The sequence below is a fragment of the Hemicordylus capensis genome, chromosome 3 (genome assembly GCF_027244095.1).
Source record: "Hemicordylus capensis ecotype Gifberg chromosome 3, rHemCap1.1.pri, whole genome shotgun sequence".
Lineage (NCBI taxonomy): Eukaryota > Metazoa > Chordata > Lepidosauria > Squamata > Cordylidae > Hemicordylus > Hemicordylus capensis.
In genome coordinates, this window is record NC_069659.1 from 67,050,938 (window position 1) to 67,069,374 (window position 18,437).

The window sequence follows — 18,437 nt, forward strand, 5'->3', positions numbered from 1 at the left end:
CATTTGGAATTGTCCTGTGAAAAAACCTCCCTGAGCCATTTTTGGAAGGGTGGTATAAATAAAATAAAATAAAAACTGGACATGATCTTAGTGCATCTCACAGGGAAGAGTCTCCTGGTCATGTGTGTGTGTGTGTCATTTTTGGTGGCCTAAAGATTATTTTTGAATACAAGTTCCTTTAAAATAAATAAATAAATGTCTTGGGCATTACTGGACTAGAAGCAGTGCATTTGTGAGTCTCCTGTGGAAAAACAAATCACTGCATCAGACGCAATGCTAGTATAGGGGAAAGTCTTCTGTAGGTGAATTAACTGGAGTGTCCCAAAGCTTATGCCAGGGTGGAAAGCATGCTGTTTTTAAGTGCTGCCTGGGTTTGGAAAACCTTGCATTCAAACAAATGATTATTATGCCTGCTGACTGAACATTTTGGAATTGAAATCTTGAGCTGATGTTATGCAGTATGCTTTTTGCAAGTGACAGCTTTTGTGGAGAATTTTCTGCAAAGTGAAAATTATCTCCAAAGTTCAGGGTTTTCGGAGTTCCTCCAAGGTAAAACAGAAATTATCTCTGAATTTCAAGATTCCTCCAAAGAAAACTTTTCAGAGAATTTTATCTGATAGTTTCTCCACTTTCAAGTCAAATGGATGCCCTAGTTAATGAAAACTTATAAAAATGTTTAAGTATCACAACTTCCTGAATCTTCAAATGCAGTTCTGCTGTCACATTGGAGTTATGGGAAGTAGCTATGGGAAAATAAGATCTTTGTTATTTTTCAGTAGTGGTCAGAATAAGTATTAAAAAGAAGCCGTACTCCTGTTCTCTTGCAGGCTGTCACATATTTTCAGAGTATCAGCTGACCAGAGACTTGGAAGGCCAAAGATTTGATAGAATCCTAAGCTGAAGTTTAATTGCAAGGACTTTAGAAAATTAGACCCTAAATCAGGTCTTCTAATATATTCCAGTTTGGATCGTGAATACCATCTTTATCATTATTCACTATAAATGAAATTCTCATTCAAGTGAAACAATGGAAAAATGCCAAACGAGTTTGCAGTTATAATTTCATCATGTATATATTCTCTAGATGGGTCATAATTTTTGTTGTGTTTCTCAAAAGCTGTACACAGTTAAATTGTATGTTCTTTGCACATGTCCCTGAGGTGCTTTTCTGAATACAATATGTCCCCAGGTTCTAGACTGGTGGTTAAAAACAGCTTTCTGAATATGTAGGATTCTGAGAGGAAGCAAGGTAATGCTTTTGTTCATTACAAAATACAGCAGTTGCAGGTAGGTTCTTATATATAAGATATATTAATTTTATATATAAATTTATTGCATTTTGGATTCTGAATTTGATAAGTCACGAAGAGCTATTTATTAGACTCTAAACTTATTCTACTAGGGGCATACTGTTGAGAATGAAATATGTACATCCAAACTTATGTTTCAAACATTTGTGAACTCTGGTAAGCATTTCCATGCTATACAGGTTGAATTCACACATGCTCATCACTTGATGAATGAAGTGATATGGAACATGAAGTGATAACTTGCATGTATGAAACAGATCTGTCACACAGGTGCAACCGGTGGAACATTCACATCACCTGACATCACTCAAACATCGAACTTCTCAATGGATGCCAGTCACACATTCAGCTGTGAATGAGGCAAATGAACGGTGCCCATGAATGTGTGCATCAGCAATTCCTCTTTTTACCTGAGAGTAAATACGTAGTAAGTATCTCAAGTTTGGTTATCTTATCACTACAACTGGGTCAATCACTATAATTTAACCTAAAATGTTGCTGCCTGTCTGGAGTCAGGGATTTGCAAAAAGAACTATTATTCTCCTGTAATGGCTGTTAACGTTTTCTGAACAGGCAAGAAATGGGAACACAGTTCTCAAATTAGAGTAGAAGGCTTCTCCTACTCTATTCATGATTGTGTGAATAAAGAGCCTAAAGAGTTTCTAGTGTGCTTAGATTAAAACTGGGGTATAGGTAGCAGCGGTGAAATGACTTGATTAGCAAGCCAGAGGTTGCTGGTTCGAATCCCCGCTGGTAGGTTTCCCAGACAATGGGAAACACCTATATTGGACAGCAGCAATATAGGAAGATGCTAAAAGGCATCATTTCATACTGCATGGGAGATGGCAATGGTAAACACCTCCTGTATTCTACCAAAGACAACCACAGGGCTCTCTGGTCGCCTGGAGTCGACACCGACTCGATGGCACACTTTACCTTTATAAGTAGGCATGTGTGGAGAGGATGCACACGCTCTCTGCTACCGACTGAAGCAGTGCCTACACTGTGCTCTGCTTGTATATTTGCAAGTTAAACAAATATTACAGTAATCCCAGGCAAAGGAAATGAAACCTGGTCATGCTTCTCACCACTTGGAAGTGGGGAGTGTGTAACAATATGAATGCTATTCTTCTACCCTTATTCAGATAGATCACCTGGGTTCTCTATTGTTTTTGTCAGCTTGGGAATAAAGTGCGGGAGTAAGATTTGTTCCAGACATTTCAATCCAATATCAATTTTTATGTCAAAATTAGTCATCAGTTACAAGCTGACTACAGACGCCACGCTTAATTTTTAAAAATTGCTATCATTTTATGCCTGGGTTAAATTCCTTTGTATTCAGTCTCCTATAATATTGGTATTAAGAAGCTGATTTATTGTCAGTCACTGTCCAAAATCCAAAGAGATTTGGCAGTGGATGTCTCTAATAGAGCCCATCATCAGAGAGGGCAGAAACTGATTGTTCTGTAATGACAAGGCAAGAAACCATCAGCGTCAAACTACCAGAAAGTCAGCCCCAGTAAGGAATCATAAAAAGAAGCTTAGCAAATAATGAATTAAGCTCTTTGGGAAATGACTGAATCTCCTTTCTTGGAGCTTTGCAAGGAAAGAGGAACTAGGAAGTATCAAGCTGTCTTATACACAGTCACACAGCTGGTCCATCTAGCCCAGTACTGTCTGTGGAAGGCATCCTTCCCAGCCTAGCCACCTAAAATCCTTTTAAACAAGAGAAGTTGGGTACGAAACCTGAGACTTTCTGCACAGAAAAAATATGCTTTACCTCAGCCATGGCCTCCAAGGGAAGGAGAACTTTAAAATATTTCTAATGGGGTGGTCCAATATATTGCAGCCTCTGAGGCGAGGCACCAAGTGCTGTCTTATCCCCTGCCTCTGTGAGGGACAACTCCCTTACAAAACTGACCTTTGCAAGCTTTGAAAGTGGCATGGGGCTGAGGGGAAAGAGGGAAGATTGCCAGCAGTGTCCTCTTCTTTCCTCATGCCTCTTGTAAGCTTTGCGAGGAGTGTGAGTGTTGCAGAGAAATTTCTTCTCCTTTATAAGTAATTGAACAGGAAGCCAACATTAATGGAGAAACAAGAGTTTGATATTTATTACTTACTAAACATAGGCTAAGAAAACAACAAACAGCCTAACAGTTTCTTATGCAGAGAGAGGGAGGACCTCTTGGTTTGGATTTAAGTCATCAAGTGAGGAGCAAACAGTGACTCCATCCCCAAGGCAGTACATACACACATTCAAACACACAGACAAGCATGTCCCACATTAAGAACTTAGACAATGTCCATGGCTAAATCTCAATATTCCCCTTCTCATTGTCTTGTTCCTGAATTATGAGTCCCACGTTTTGTTTTATGGTGTGATGCAATCTTTTCTTTTCCTGATTGCAGCAATTTATCTGTTTCTGAATCTGGCATGCCTTCATTTTTGTGCCAATCTGTAGGTTCTGGCATTTTTTTCTTCTCTGGCTGCCAGTGGCAGGCTTATAGGTGGAATCCCTTTATTGATTCTGCTTGACTCATTTCTTGTTCCATCTCAATCTCGGCTTCTTAATTGGACCTCTCTCTTATATCAAAGTATATGATTACTTCTTTATTTTGTTGCTGTGGTTGCTGTTTAGCCTTTTCACTTATTGGAAAATCTAGGTCACAGTAAGAAATCACATTGGCATTTGACTTTTGTCCTTTATCAAACTACTACACAAAAACTGTAGTTTAACAGTCTCTGTGATAGAATCAAGTAGCTTCTGTAGCTTCTGCTATTCAGTGCATAACCTATGAATATTCCTTCTTCACTCCTGCAGTTTAATTTTCTTCTTAGTTATTTAGGAATATATGCATATGCTTTGCATACCAATACTCTAATATGCTGTAAGTTGAGTTTTGACCCATTCCACAATTCAAAGGGTGTTACTCCCTTTAGTTCTAGTTGGAAGTCTATTCTGCAAATAAGTCACAGTCATTACAACCTCTCCCCAGTATTTCCCCCCCAGACCTGAGTCAAGAAACTTGCTTCTAGACATTTCAATCAAAGTTCTGTTCATTCTCTCTCCACTCCATGTTCCTCTGGAGTATAAGGTATTGTTCTTTCGTGTTTAATTCCTTGTTCTTTTAAGTATTGCTGAATATCCTTCCCAGTATATTCTCTTTCTTCCGAACTTGTTGCTTGCTCTAGCCACATATTCTTTAAGTTTTGGCAACACCTCATTTTTCTCTTTGAGTAGGTAAGTGTAAGTATAGTGAGAAAAATCTTCTATGAAATTTAGGAAATAAATATTCTTTCCTTGTGTCTTTACTGAAAAGGGCCGCCCACAAATATCACTATGAATCAAATCCAAAACTTCACTGGATTGCCTTTCTGTGATGAATATTCATCATGTGCCCCTTGTTGCTTTTGATTTAACACATTCAATGGGTTTTGCATGGTTTAACTTGTAGGTTTCTTGACAATTTGACTTCTAATAATTTTGAAATGCATTCCTTGTATGGATGCCCAAATCAGTGATGTCATAAACTCATGCAATCTTCGTGTGCACGCCTACCTGCAACATTAGCCTGCCCTCTTTTGCCATCTATTTCATACAGTTGATCATCTTTCAAGATGCCTTTCATCAGAGATTTCCCTCCTTTGAAAATAAAGCAATGATCTCTTCTAAAAAGAACTCTACATCCTCACCTTTTAGCTGTTTTTACACTCATTAAACTGTTTTGCAAACTTGGAACATAGTATGCCCCTGGACTTCACACGTCATTCACTCTATTTGCACTCTTCAGATAAATTGTCCCTTTTCCTTCTGGAAAAATTTGCTGCACATTAGCAAGGTATATGGGACTTTTACGTTGCATGTGTATCTCAGAGAAATAAAAACATAAGCATCCTGTTTCACACAGTGGCCCACCAGATGCCTCTGGAAGCCTACAATCTTGCAAGTTATTGAAGAAATGATTCAATCTTGCAAATTATTGAAGAAATGTGAAGTAGCTCCACTATCCAAATACATTTTGTTTCTACTTTCATTTGTATCAACCCTGCAGATGATTTCTTTTGCAGCACACAATTTTCCATCTTTCTCAGCATTATTTTGCTGTCTTTGCAGTCATTTTTTCTGGAATTTAGTCTTATTCCCTTTCTCTGTTGAGACTAATTCCCTTGCTCTTTACTAGGACAAGCATTCCTCAAATGCATGGTGATTTCTCATATGAAACATTGCCTACCATCATCAACTTCGTTGGCTGAATTTTTTACCAATTCCTCCCTTTTTGTATGCTTTTTCAAACCCAACTCTTGAAAATGTTCCTGCCAGGGGCGTAACTATTATAGGGCAAGGGGAGACAGTTGTCTGGGGGCCCACTGGCTTGGGCCCCCCCCAGAGGCAAGTCACATGACTGACTCCCCCAGCCGTGCACTCACCCAGGCTTCCTTCCGTGGTATTCATCCTCCGAAATTGATGTGAGTGTTAAGACCTGGAGCTACCAGAACAGCATGTCTTTCTCTAGTACCATTAAATGACTTGCTTAGTCCACAATTTACAAAACCTTTTAAAAATAATTTAGGATGATGTTCTATTGTGGCACATAGAGGTGTGTGTGTGTGTGTGTGTGTGTGCTTTTGTTACCACTATTCAGCCTCATTTAAGATTTCTTTACTTCAATGAGCTGAGCTTCAGTGAGAGGGGCATTTTAAAATATTATCTCTGGGCCCACTCCAACTTTGCTATGCCCCTGGTTCCTGCACAAAATTTAAAGTCACATTTTCTTTAATTTGCAGAAAATAGACAATATTCTCATATTCTTTAGGCAAGATATTAAGCAAAAGTCCAATCTTTGTTGGTTCAGGCATAGTTGTCTCCTGCAATTGCAACTCTGTCAGTATTCCCAAAATGAGTACATGTGCTCCTGAACACTCTCTGAATATTTTATTACACAATTGCTGCATAAGAGAAACTTATGGTTATTCATGGTTATTTTATTATTTATTTAATACATTTATATACCGCCCCAAACCAAAGTCTCGGGGCGGCTCACAACTATAAAACAACAATACAATTAAATAAAACATTAAAATCAATTAAAATATTTCCTTCAATCTTTCCCACATCTCTCACTGTATTTTTGTCTTCTATATGATAGATTAACTGATCACTTACAGTCAGAGATATGTGTCCCATGGCTTGCTTGTTTGCAGAATCTCATTATCGCTGTTTCTCTTCATTCTCTGTTGATCTTTGTTCCTCCAGCACATAATATAGTCTGTGTATTCAGCAATATCTTCACTCTGAAAGACCATCTTATGTAGTTTGTTTCATTGAGCAGTTCAAGAGTGGGATCCCTCCCCACAGATCTAAAAGTAGTCATCTTGTCCAGCTTTCTTGCCTAAAAACTCTTTGTTATCTCACATCGTATTGCTTCACAACTGGGCCCATAACCCAGTGTTTCAGAGAAATTACTTATGCTTTATAAGCAATTGAACAGGAAACCAACTTTAACTCAGAAACAAGAGTTTGATATTTATTGCTTACTAAACGTAGCCTAAGAAAACAATAAACATGCTAGAAGTCTTTTATGCAGAGAGAGGGAGAACCTCTCAGTTTGAATTCAAGGCAACAAGTGAGGAGTAGACAAACAAACAGTGACTCCACCTCCAGGCCAGTACATAGACACATTCAATAGACAAGCATGCCCCACACAAAGAACTGAGACAATGTCCATGGCAAAATCTCAACATTGAGGGAAATTCTCTTTGCAAAGCTTGCAATGACCAGATTGACCCCAAAGAGCTTCTCCAATTGTAGCAGTGGGGGAAATCTTGCTGGCCTGCTGGTTCCCCAATAATCTGCTGCCTGATACTATTGTCTCATCTTGCCTCTGGAGAGGGCAATGCTTTGGCTTGCCTGCAGGCTAATCTGCAAGTACGTGAAGTTGCAGTTGCAACCACCCATTTAAGTAATCTCTCCCTTCCTCCCCCCTCCCTCCCTCCCAACCCTCTCTCTAAAATGTTTGGTTCACAAAAATGTGGATTGGACTATATATCTGAATGCACATCAGAATCCAAAGTAAATACCGTGAAGATAGACTGCATCCCCTCATGGGCATGACTCTAAACATATACCCCATCTATGCCCACAGTTTCTAATCCAGCAGGGGAATCACATGTAGGTCTGTTTACAGATGAAAATCTCCTGATCCAGAGCAAGGATATTCAAACAGTATCTGGTTACCTGAACTAGAGATAATATATAAATGTTCCTTAACAGAACTTTACAATACATAGAGATGCTTACTGGAAGTGATCCAAAGAGATTAGGAACATAGGAAGCTACCATATACTGAGTCAGACCATTAGTCTATCTAGCTCAGTATTGCCTTCACAGACTGGCAGCGGCTTCTCCAAGGTTGCAGGCAGGAATCTTTCTCAGCCCTGTCTTGGAGAAGCCAGGGAGGAAACTTGAAACCTTCTGCTCTTCCCAGAGCGGCTTCATCCTCTGAGGAGAATATCTTGCAGTGCTCACACATCAATTCTCCCATTCATATGCAACCAGGGCAGACCCTGCTTAGCTATGGGTACAAGTCATGCTTGCTGCCACAAGACCAGCTCTCCTCTTCTTAGATTGTAGGTCTTCAACAGCCCACAGACTTCCAGACTCCTTTTCTACACACAGCTGACTTGCATTTCATATCAGATCAAAAACTGCTTTAGAAACTTCAGCCAGTTTCAACTTCATCTCACCACACAGGATAAGTAGTTGCAACTACTCTTGAAGCAGGGAAAAGTCTAACGCCTCCTTGGGTCGACAGAACTAGTTTCACAGCTCTTCAGATTTTAGACACTGTCAATATTATTGACCTGATTTGTTCCTATTTAATTATTCATTAGCTTACAAGATTTATATCCCACTTTCCCCAAAGAATGCAAGCAGCTCGTACCAAATGGTTAAAAGTAATCATACACGAAAATGAAATAACTTCCAAATTATAGTAATGGGGTGGGGGGAGTCACAGTCAACACATTAAAGTTAATCAGAGATAACTGGCAAAAGCTTGTTGAAAAAGGTAGGTCTTCCGTTGGCATGCAAACACCTACAGGGAGGGAGTCAATCTCACCTGCTGTGGAAAGAAGTTCTACAGAATGGATGCCTCAGCAGAAAATGTCCCCTGACACGTTGCCACTAAAAGAGGCACAGTATGCAAAGGGACTCATAGAGAGCCTTCCCAGAAGATCTCAGGGAGAAAGCAGATTAATCCAAGAGGAGGTGGTCCTTTAGCTGCCCATGGCTGACATCGTGACTATATGTACTAGAAGGAAGTCCTATTGAAATTAAGTTGTTCTTTAGACCACTCTCTGAGGCTCTACACATGATCCGTGTGTATTATTCATTCATTCATTCATTCATTTGATTTCTATACCGCCCTTCCAAAAATGGCTCAGGGCAGTTTACACAGAGAAATAACAAATAGATGGATCCCTGTCCCCAAAGGGCTCACAATCTAAAAAGAAACCTAAGATAGACACCAGCAACAGTCACTGGAGGTACTGTGCTGGGGGTGGATAGGGCCAGTTACTCTCTTCCTGCTAAATAAAGAGAATCACCATGTTAAAAGGTGCCTCTTTGCCAAATTAGCAGGTGTAGAGCCTAACCGGGTTCTGTGGTTAGCCTGCTCTCCCCAGGAACTCACCCTGGGCAGCCGGATTGGCTGCCCACATGGTTACAGGCTCCGTCACAGAGCTTGTAGGGGCAAGTGCACGGAGCATTCTGGGGAGACCCCAAGGCCGGAAGACTTGCTGCAGCCTCCTGGTTGGGGAGAGGCCACTCAGAGGCCAATTGCGCAGGCACAGCGACCTCCAAAATGGCCACCGCGCCGGAGGGGGAAGGCCTGAACGGGCTGAAGAGCCAGCCAAATGGCCGGTATAGGCATGAAGGGAGGCCGGCAGGGGTAGGGGAAACCTCAGCAGACCCCCCCCCTCCGCTGCCTCCAGCAACTCCCCCAAACAGTTATGGGGTGTTCAGTCCAGGGTCAGACCAAACATGGAATGTTTGGTTCGACCCCAAACAGTCAAATCGAACCTGTTTGCACATCCTTACACCCCGACCCTTGGAGCAACCGGTAGCAACTGGTGATTCACCCACCCAGAGGTAAGGACCTGCTCGTCTGTGGGGGGTAGTGGTTTAAGCTTTTTAAGGCTTCCTCCCCTTGTGCCATCAGAGCCCATTCTCTGCTTGTGAGAAAGAGCTGCTCGGTGTGTGTTGCATGAATACTATATAATAAAAGGTAGGGTTAACAAGCTATATGGAGCTGTATGCATGTTTTATTTTGGATAAACAAAATAATTTCTCATGAAAATGTCCAAATAGATGTTATGTCTAAGGAATGGTCATAAATATAATTTTCAGCTATGAAAGCTTATCTTTGATTTAGTAGGAATTACATTTTTTATGAGAAAATATGCACCCTGTAGGACAGAATGCAAACCTAAGAAATGAGATCAACTCATAAGCTCTGTGAGAGGCGAGACGAAGATTCAGCATACTGGGGTGTATCAAAATTATTTATGAGGTAAGAAATATTTTTTAAAAATTAATCTTGCTTCAAGGATGTGGCCACTAAATAAGTTATCCTATTATATGGGTGACAGGAAAAATATTGTTAAAATAATATGATTTTTTTGTCTGTACCAAAAGAGAAAATAGTACATAAATGACATACAGTGTGCAAAGTACTGCACCAAATAATGAGTTTAAAGAACCATTTAACTTTTTTTTTTAAATTAATGTTTGTGAGGTGCGGCAGTGTTAGCAACTCACATTAAACCCAGATTCAAATGTGTGAACCAGGCCATTATGTTTTACAAGCATACAGATTCTGTTTTTGTGTGGATGACTGTACCTGCATTCATTCTAAAAATGAACCTGGGAAAGGCCCCTAAAATGGATGCTACAGATAGGAATTTTATTGTTCAGCATACTGAGGCTGTTCTGACGATCAGCCAAAACCAGGATAAGGCAGCCAAGCCTGGTCTCGGCTGATCGTCAGAACCTCCAGGAGCTGCGTGACTCCCAGCAGCAAACCTGCCTCCGGAGCCTGCCTTTAAAATGAGATTAAGGGAGCAAGGGCTTCCTTAGTCCCATTTGTTTAATCATCTGGAAGACTGCGGGGCTGGGAGACTGCTGGGGTTGGGGGAATCGCCATAATGCATTGCATACTCATGTGGTGCTTTATGGGAGTTTGGGGGGATGTAATGAAGCACCCCAGTCCCTGATCCTGTTAGTGGCTGCAGGCAATCGTGTGGACGGGCAAGCCGCCCATTCGGGAGACAAGAGGGATTGTCTGTGGGGAGGTGAGCGCAAGGAGACTTCCTCCCCACTCTCCCTTGATCCCTTCCTCACTGATCATGAGAAAGGGATAACTGTGTGAATAAACTGTACCTGTGACCGATCTGTACCGGTGTGCACTCTACACTCATTGTATGAATGATGAACATAATAGCGCAACAGGATTCAGAAAGTATTATAGAAGCCACAACTGGTGATACTTGCTTCCCCACTGAATATGTTTTGGGTCAGATCAGGGCTGTATGGGTCCTCTCAGGCAGGTTTTGTGTTATTGTCTTCCCCATCAAAACTCTGGGTGTGTTTCATGCTTTTATTGGAGCTTTTTTGTTGATTGTTCTCAGAAATAGCTGCAACTCTCCTGCAGGTCAGACATTCTGCCCAACTCCCATGTGCCACTTAATGCATGTCGTTGCCATTTCATAATCACATGATGATGCTTTCAGTGTAAATGGAGCTTTATGGAGTAGCATAAGCAAAAGAGACTTACAATTTCAAAGAACTTACCATTTCAATTGCAACAACAGTGGGAGAAAACAAAGTGGGCGGGGGGGAGGGAACCGGAAATCTACAAACTCATTTTCACCTGAGTTCTTGCTATATATTCTACAATAATTGAATAATGTTCTATTTAGATACACAAAACCTCCAGGATATTGCTCTTTGTCATAACTAATAACAGAGCATATTCTAAGCACAGTTCTGTATTGACTGAATCAGTGGAATTACTACAGTAGTAAAGAAAAGAACTGGACATATCCGTTCTAAATGTGCATCTTATTTAAAGTACAAACAAATTTTTAAAAAGAGAACATTGAATGGAATTATGGAATATATTACACTGGGGGAAACACTCACAAAGGACAAAGCTGAGGAGAAACTAATAGAAAAGACAGAAACTTTTCAAAGAAACTATTAGTAAGCAGTTGTTATACAAATAAAGGATAATTTATTTATTACTTTTTACTCCTCATAAAAACACAAGAACAGCCCTGCTGGATCTGGCCCAAGGCCTATCTAGTCCAGCATCCTGTTTCACACCGTGGCCCACCAGCTGCCTCTAGGAAGCCCACAGCCAAGAGGCATGTGCATGCCCTCTCTTCTGCTGTTGTTCCCCTGCAACTGGTACTGAGAGGCATCGTGCCTCTGAGGCTGGAGGTGGCCCACAGCCACCAGACTAGTAGCCATTGATAGACCTGCCCACCATGCATCTGTCTAAGCCCCTTTTAAAGTCATCCAAGCTGGTGGCCATCACCACATCCCATGGCAAAGAATTCCATAGATTAATTATGTGCTGTGTGGAAAAGTACTTCCTCTTGTCGGTCCTAAATTTCCCGACCTTCAGTTTCATGGGATGACCCCTGGTTCTAGTGTTGTGTGTGTGTGTGTGTATGTTAGAGAGAAATTTCTCTCTGTTCACCCTCTCCATTCCATGCATAATATTATACACCTCAATCGTGTCTACCCTTAATCACCTCTTTTCCAAGGTAAAGTCCCCTGCTAACTGGGCAAAGAGGAACTTTTTTAATGTGGTGATTCTCTTTATTTAGGAGGGGGAGAGTAACTGGCCCTATCCACCCCCAGCACAGTACCTCCAGTGACTGTTGCTGGTGTCTATCTTATGTTTCTTTTTAGATTGTGAGCCCTTTGGGGACAGGGATCCATCTTATTTATTTGTTATTTCTCTGTGTAAATCGCCCTGAGACATTTTTGGAAGGGTGATATAGAAATCAAATGAATGAATGAATATATTAATTAATTAATTAATTAATTAATTAAATAGCACCAGATGCTGTGGCCTAGCCTGATAAGGAAGGTACTCCTGACCCCTGAACATTTTGGATGCCCTCTTCTGCACCTTTTCTAGTTCTACAATATCCTTCTTAAGATACGGTGACCAAAGCTGTATGCAGTACTCCAGATGTGGTCGCACCACAGATTTGTATAAGGGCATTATAATGTTAGCATTTTTATTTTCAATCTCCTTCCTAATGACTCCTAGTATGGAATTGGCCTTTTTCACAGCTGAGTCAAAACTTTCAATGAGCTGTCCACCACGACTCCAAGATTCCTTTCCTGGTCTGTCATCAACAGCTCAGATCCCATCAGTGTATATATGAAGTTGGGGCTTTTTGCCCCAATATGCATTGAACCGCTTACATTTGCTTACATTGAACCACATTTGCCATTTTGTCACCCACTCCCCCAGTTTGTAGAGATCTTTTTGCAGATCATCACAATCGGTTTTTGATTTCACTACCCTAAATAGTTTAGTGTCATCTGAAAATATGACCCCTCACTGCTTACTCCAACTTCTAGATCATTTATGAACAAGTTAAAGAGCACTGGCCCCAGTACAGAACCCTGGGGGGGGGGCACTTCCTACTTCCCTCCATTGTGAAAACTCTCCATTTATACCTACCTGCCCTTCCTTCCCTTCAACCAGTTACCAATCCACACATGTCCCCTTATTCCGAGACTGCTAAGTTGACTCAAGAGCCTTTGGTGGGGAACTCTGTCAAAAGCTTTTTGGAAGTCCAAGTATACTATGTCAACCTAATCACCGTTATCCACATACTTCCTGACATTCCCAAAGAACTCCAAAATGTCAGTGAGGCTAGACTTGCCCTTGCAGAAGCCATGCTGGTTATCCTTCAGCAAGGCCTTTTCTTCTATATGTTTAACAATTTTGCCCTTAAGTATGCTTTCCATCAATTTAGTCAGCACTGAAGTCAGGCTGACCAGCCTGTAATTTCCCATATCTCCCCTGGATCCCCTTTTGAAAATTGGAGTCACGTTGGCTACTTTCCAGTCCTCTGGTACAGAGCCTGATTGTAGGGACAAGTTATATATTTTTACTAGGAGATCGGCAATTTCACATTTGAGTTCCTTCAGAACTCTTGGGTGGATGCCATCTCACCCTGGCAATTTGTTAATTTTTAGTTTTTCCAAGAAATTTTAGAACATCTTCCCTTGTCACCTCAATTTTGCCCAGTTCTTCAGCTGCTAAACCTGGAAAGCTCAATTATAGAGAGGGTTAGGGATGTGCAAACAGGTTTGAATTCAAACCGGTTTGAATTTGAACCAGTTTGGTTCCAATTTAAACCGAACCAGGCATTGGGTTCAAGCTGCAAGTTCAAATTCAAACTGAACTGAGCTGGTTCATTTTGAACTGGATTGTGCCTTCAAAACTGGGTTGGGTGGTAGGCACCCATGAGTGCCAAATACCACCCGAACCCCAAAGCAATAGGACACTCCTACCATTTTTAATTAATTTTTGAAATTTTTATTATTATTTCCCATTATTCCCTATGTGGAGTACCTAGAGTAAAAAAACTCAGGTGGATGTGCCTACCACCCATGGGTGCCTAACACCCACAGAACAGCAAAGCAATCAGAGATGCCTGCGATTATTTGTGAATTTTTGAGGTTTTTTCGGGTGGGGTTTATTCCTCCCATAGGAAATAATGGGGATTCCAGCAAATGTATTGCTTCACATCAGGGGGAAAGGGGTGGCCCAGAGTGGAGTGTGGTGGGTGGTAGTGCCCAATGGTGGGAAAGGAAGCTACCAGAATTATTTCAAAGGAATTGGGCAAAGGGCTGGTTTTTTGTGATTTGTTGGTTTATGCATTTTTAAGGGTTTTCTCCATAGGGAATAATGGAGGTTTCAGCAGTCCCATAATTGCACTTGGGGGGTGCTGGGGTGGCCCAGAGAGAGTGGTGGTGTAGTGCACAGAGGGTGCCAACCACCCCCATGGGTTGCTAACCCATGGGGTACTGGGGTTTGTTGTTTCTGAGGTGTTCTGAGTGTAGATTCTCTGGCAGCATATGAGATTTTCAATGACAAACCATGAATCCACTCTCATTTGCTACCAGAGAATCTACACTCAGAACCAATTCCTTTGAAATAATTGTGGTAGCCTCCTTGCCTCCATTAGGCACTGCCACCCACCACACTCCGCTCTGGGCCACCCCTTTCCCCCTTACATGAAGCAATACATTTGCTGGAATCCCCATTATTTCCTATGGGAAGAATGAAAAAATGAACCCCTTCAAAAATTCACCAATAATCGCAGGAGTCTCTGATTGCTTTGTCATTCTGTGGGTGGTAGGTACCCCTGTGTGCCTACCACTCACCCCAGTTTTTTTGCCCTAGGTACTCCACATAGGGAATAATGGGCAATAATAATAAAAATTTCAAAAAATCACCTCAAACCGATTCAAAGCAGTTGTTGACCAAACTGCTTGAACCAGCCCAGTTTACAGCAGTCCATTTAGCGAGTGAACCAGTTCTGCACACCCCTAGATCCTAGTGTTTCTTACCATCTCTATATCTGTGCTGGTCTGTGACCATAATCAAGGAACTGATTGATTGATTGATACCATCTCTATATTCCAGTGCAATGACAAAAGACCCACTTCTCTTCTAAGACCTCTGCCTGTGTGCCAGGAAAGGAAGAGAGGGGTATAGTGGTGACCTCAACTAATGGCTGGCTAGTAAGCGAAGTCTAAATTTGTGGATTCCTGCCCTCAAGCCAAAACCTGGGATAAAGCATCTGGGGAAATATAATCGGAAAATGAAAAATTTCATTATAAAAATAGTATTTAGTTGTATAAATCAGTTATGATACACAGGGCAAAGAACTGAGATCTGGTTTACGCATTATATTCAAAAGGTTTTGATGCTTTGGAAATTGCTTATACTTCTGGAAACACAGGATTTATATATGTGAAGTTGAAAACTCATGGGTCACACTGGAGTTCCTTTTCAAAACTCTGGGAAAATGCGATAATCAAAGCTCCAAATGAAATCATAAATCTGTAGATTATAAGAGAGAACCAAAAAATACATATTTAATGAGTAAGGAGGACTATAGCAGAAACTGGCAGACCAGACACACAGAAGTGTTGTTTTTATGTTCTATGAACTTGGGCTACATGAAGGACTTGGAGATTTTTGACAATCAGAAGTTTCAGCTGACAACCCACTCATGTGGTTTTACAGACACAGTAAGTATTATTCATGTGAATCTATCTGCTTACTGTAGCCCTTGTCATTCCCTGCCTCATCTGATTTTCCTTGGCTTCCCATTATTTTTACACCATACAGTTTATCAACTGCCATGGGACAGAGTTATATTTTGTTCTGTGTAATCAAACTCTCCTGATGATGAATTAATATTGGTGAAGTTAATTCTGCAGCAAAATGCTACTTGGAATTCACCTGATTGCGAGACATTTCAAGACACTTGATTTCAAGACATTTTTGCTGTTTTATGTTAAATTGCTAACAATGCAACTGCATATTCAGTCAATCATTCTTCTCAATCATTCTCCTATCTTTAGTCAGTTATGCCTTTCTTTTTTTAGAAACGACTTGGAGTGAATGGAAAACCAAAGCTCCATAAAAGAATTTATTTTCCTGGGCTTTTCAAACCACCCTGACTTGGGTGTGTTCTTCTTCTTAGTATTCTTAGCCATCTATACAGTAACTCTAGTGGGAAATGCTCTGATAATAACCCTAATCAGAATGGATCCAATCTTTAACACACCCATGTACTATTTCCTGAGCAACTTGTCATTTCTAGACATTTGCTACACTTCTGTCACTGTCCCTGTTATGCTGACTAACTTCTTCCGGCCACAGAAAACCATCTCATATGAAGGATGCATTGTGCAGCTCTTCTTCCTCATTGTCTGTGCAGGAACGGAGTGTGTACTCTTGGCTGTCATGGCATATGACCAATACGTGGCTATCTGCAGCCCCTTGCATTATTCCAGCATCATGAGCAAAAGTGCCTGCATGAAGATGGCAGCCTTCTCTTGGTTGTGTGGGCTGACAAACTCACTCGTGCATACCCTCCTCACTTCTTCCTTAAACATCTGCAAGTCCAATCAGCTCAGCCACTTCTTCTGCGATGTCCCATTATTGCTGAAGCTCTCCTGCTCAAACACTTCCATCAATGAAGCAGTGCTCCATCTAGCCAGTGCCTTGATAGGACTCAGCCCTTGCGTCTTCACTCTGATCTCCTATGTCCGTATCATCCAAGCCATCCTGAAGATCAGCTCCTCCAAAGGCAGAATTAAGGCTTTCTCCACCTGTGCTTCACACTTGACTGTGGTTGTGATATTCTACAGTATGGCCAACTTCAATTATAATAGGCCTCGTTCTGGATATTCCCTAGATATAGATGCTTTGGTTTCCTCACTATACTGCATTGTAACACCCATGTTGAATCCAATTATCTATACACTGAGGAATAAAGAGGTAAAGGTTGGCTTGTTGAGAATGGGCAAGAAGTATTTCCCTTCCTCAGTCAGGACCTAAGGAAGGCAAAAGAGAATCGGGTTGCTCTTAAAAAAAAAATCTACAACTAAATAATAAGTTAATCAACTATTTAGGTGAGATAATTGTATTATTGCTAACTTGCCTTTCTTCTCTCTTAGAGCTTAGAGCAGTTTACATGGAGGGTGATAACAAATCTCCCATCCAGGCACTGACCAGACCTAGACCTGTTTATCTTTAGGAAGGTGGCTTCAGCTCAAACCATGGCATCATGTAGGACAAATGGGATATATATTTAGAATTCAGAACACAAAAAGGTTTACTTAGGTAAAATCTGAATTACAGTAGTTTGTGGGTTTTTAGAGCAGCAAACTATAAATCAGGAAGGATCTTCTGCATATTTTGCCGGTAATATGAACCCATTAGGTGGCTTTAGGCAAACTGCCCTCTCCTGGCCTCAACTGCAGTTTGGGGATAATTACATTTATTATCACATTTTTATCCCATCCTACTTCCAAGGTATTCAGGACAGCATGCTTGAGCTGTCCTGAATACCTTGGAAGAAGGATGGGATAAAAATTCAGATGTTATTAAAGCCTCCGAAAGCTTACCAGAAGTCCCACCCAATGCATCAATCATTCAACTCTCCCAACACGCCCCACACACTTGCCGCATTTGTCTGAAGCGGTGAATGCTATAAGAGTGATGGTAGGCACTTCTGTGAGTGAGATACTCGGGCACTCGACTTCCCCACTCATGGAAGTGTCCACGATCACGCTTACAGTGTTCGCTTCTTCAGACAAATGCTGTAAACATGTGAGGTGCATTGGGAAAGTTGAATGATTGACGCATCAGTTGGGACATCTGGTAAGCTTTCAGAGGCTATACTCGGGTACAGCCTCCTTTTTAATAACCTCTGAATGAGGCTATGGCTCCCTTCATTTTTTACTCACAAAAGTCCTGCAAGGTATGTCAGGCTGAGAGAAAGTGACTAGCCCAAGGTAATGAAGATTTGAACCAGGATCTCTCAGTCCTAATCTGATACTACACCACACTAACTCTGATCAATGTGACAGGGTTGTTGTTATTATTATTATTTTTTATTATTAATCAAATTTGTACACTGCCCCAAACTTTCATCTCTGGGTGGTTATTATAAGGCTTGCCTGTTGGAGATGAAGTTCCAGAGCATCGACCTTTTGCACCAACTATCCTAATGACCACTAGGGGCATTGGGAGTTGAGATAGTGAGTAAGAGTAACTGTTCTACCTGACTCTACTCTATTGCCCCTAATATTTACTCTTCAGGTATTTCCTGTTGAGCCCCACAATCCTTCCTTTCCTCTTAGAGAGTATTATTATTATTATTATTAATTCGATTTCTATACCGCCCTTCCAAAAATGGCTCAGGGCGGTTTACACAGAGAAATAATAAATAAATAAAATGGATCCCTGTCCCCAAAGGGCTCACAATCTAAAAAGAAACATAAGATAGACACC

At 41.1% G+C, this 18,437-nt stretch overlaps 1 protein-coding gene across 1 annotated transcript; it reads left to right on the plus strand.

Moving 5' to 3' along the window:
• The first annotated feature begins 16,037 nt into the window (after nt 1-16,037).
• Nucleotides 16,038-16,979, plus strand: LOC128350489 (olfactory receptor 5V1-like). Its single transcript, XM_053308913.1, has one exon. It carries the CDS (start codon nt 16,038-16,040, stop codon nt 16,977-16,979), a length of 942 nt encoding a protein of 313 aa, XP_053164888.1.
• The last annotated feature ends 1,458 nt before the right edge of the window (nt 16,980-18,437 follow it).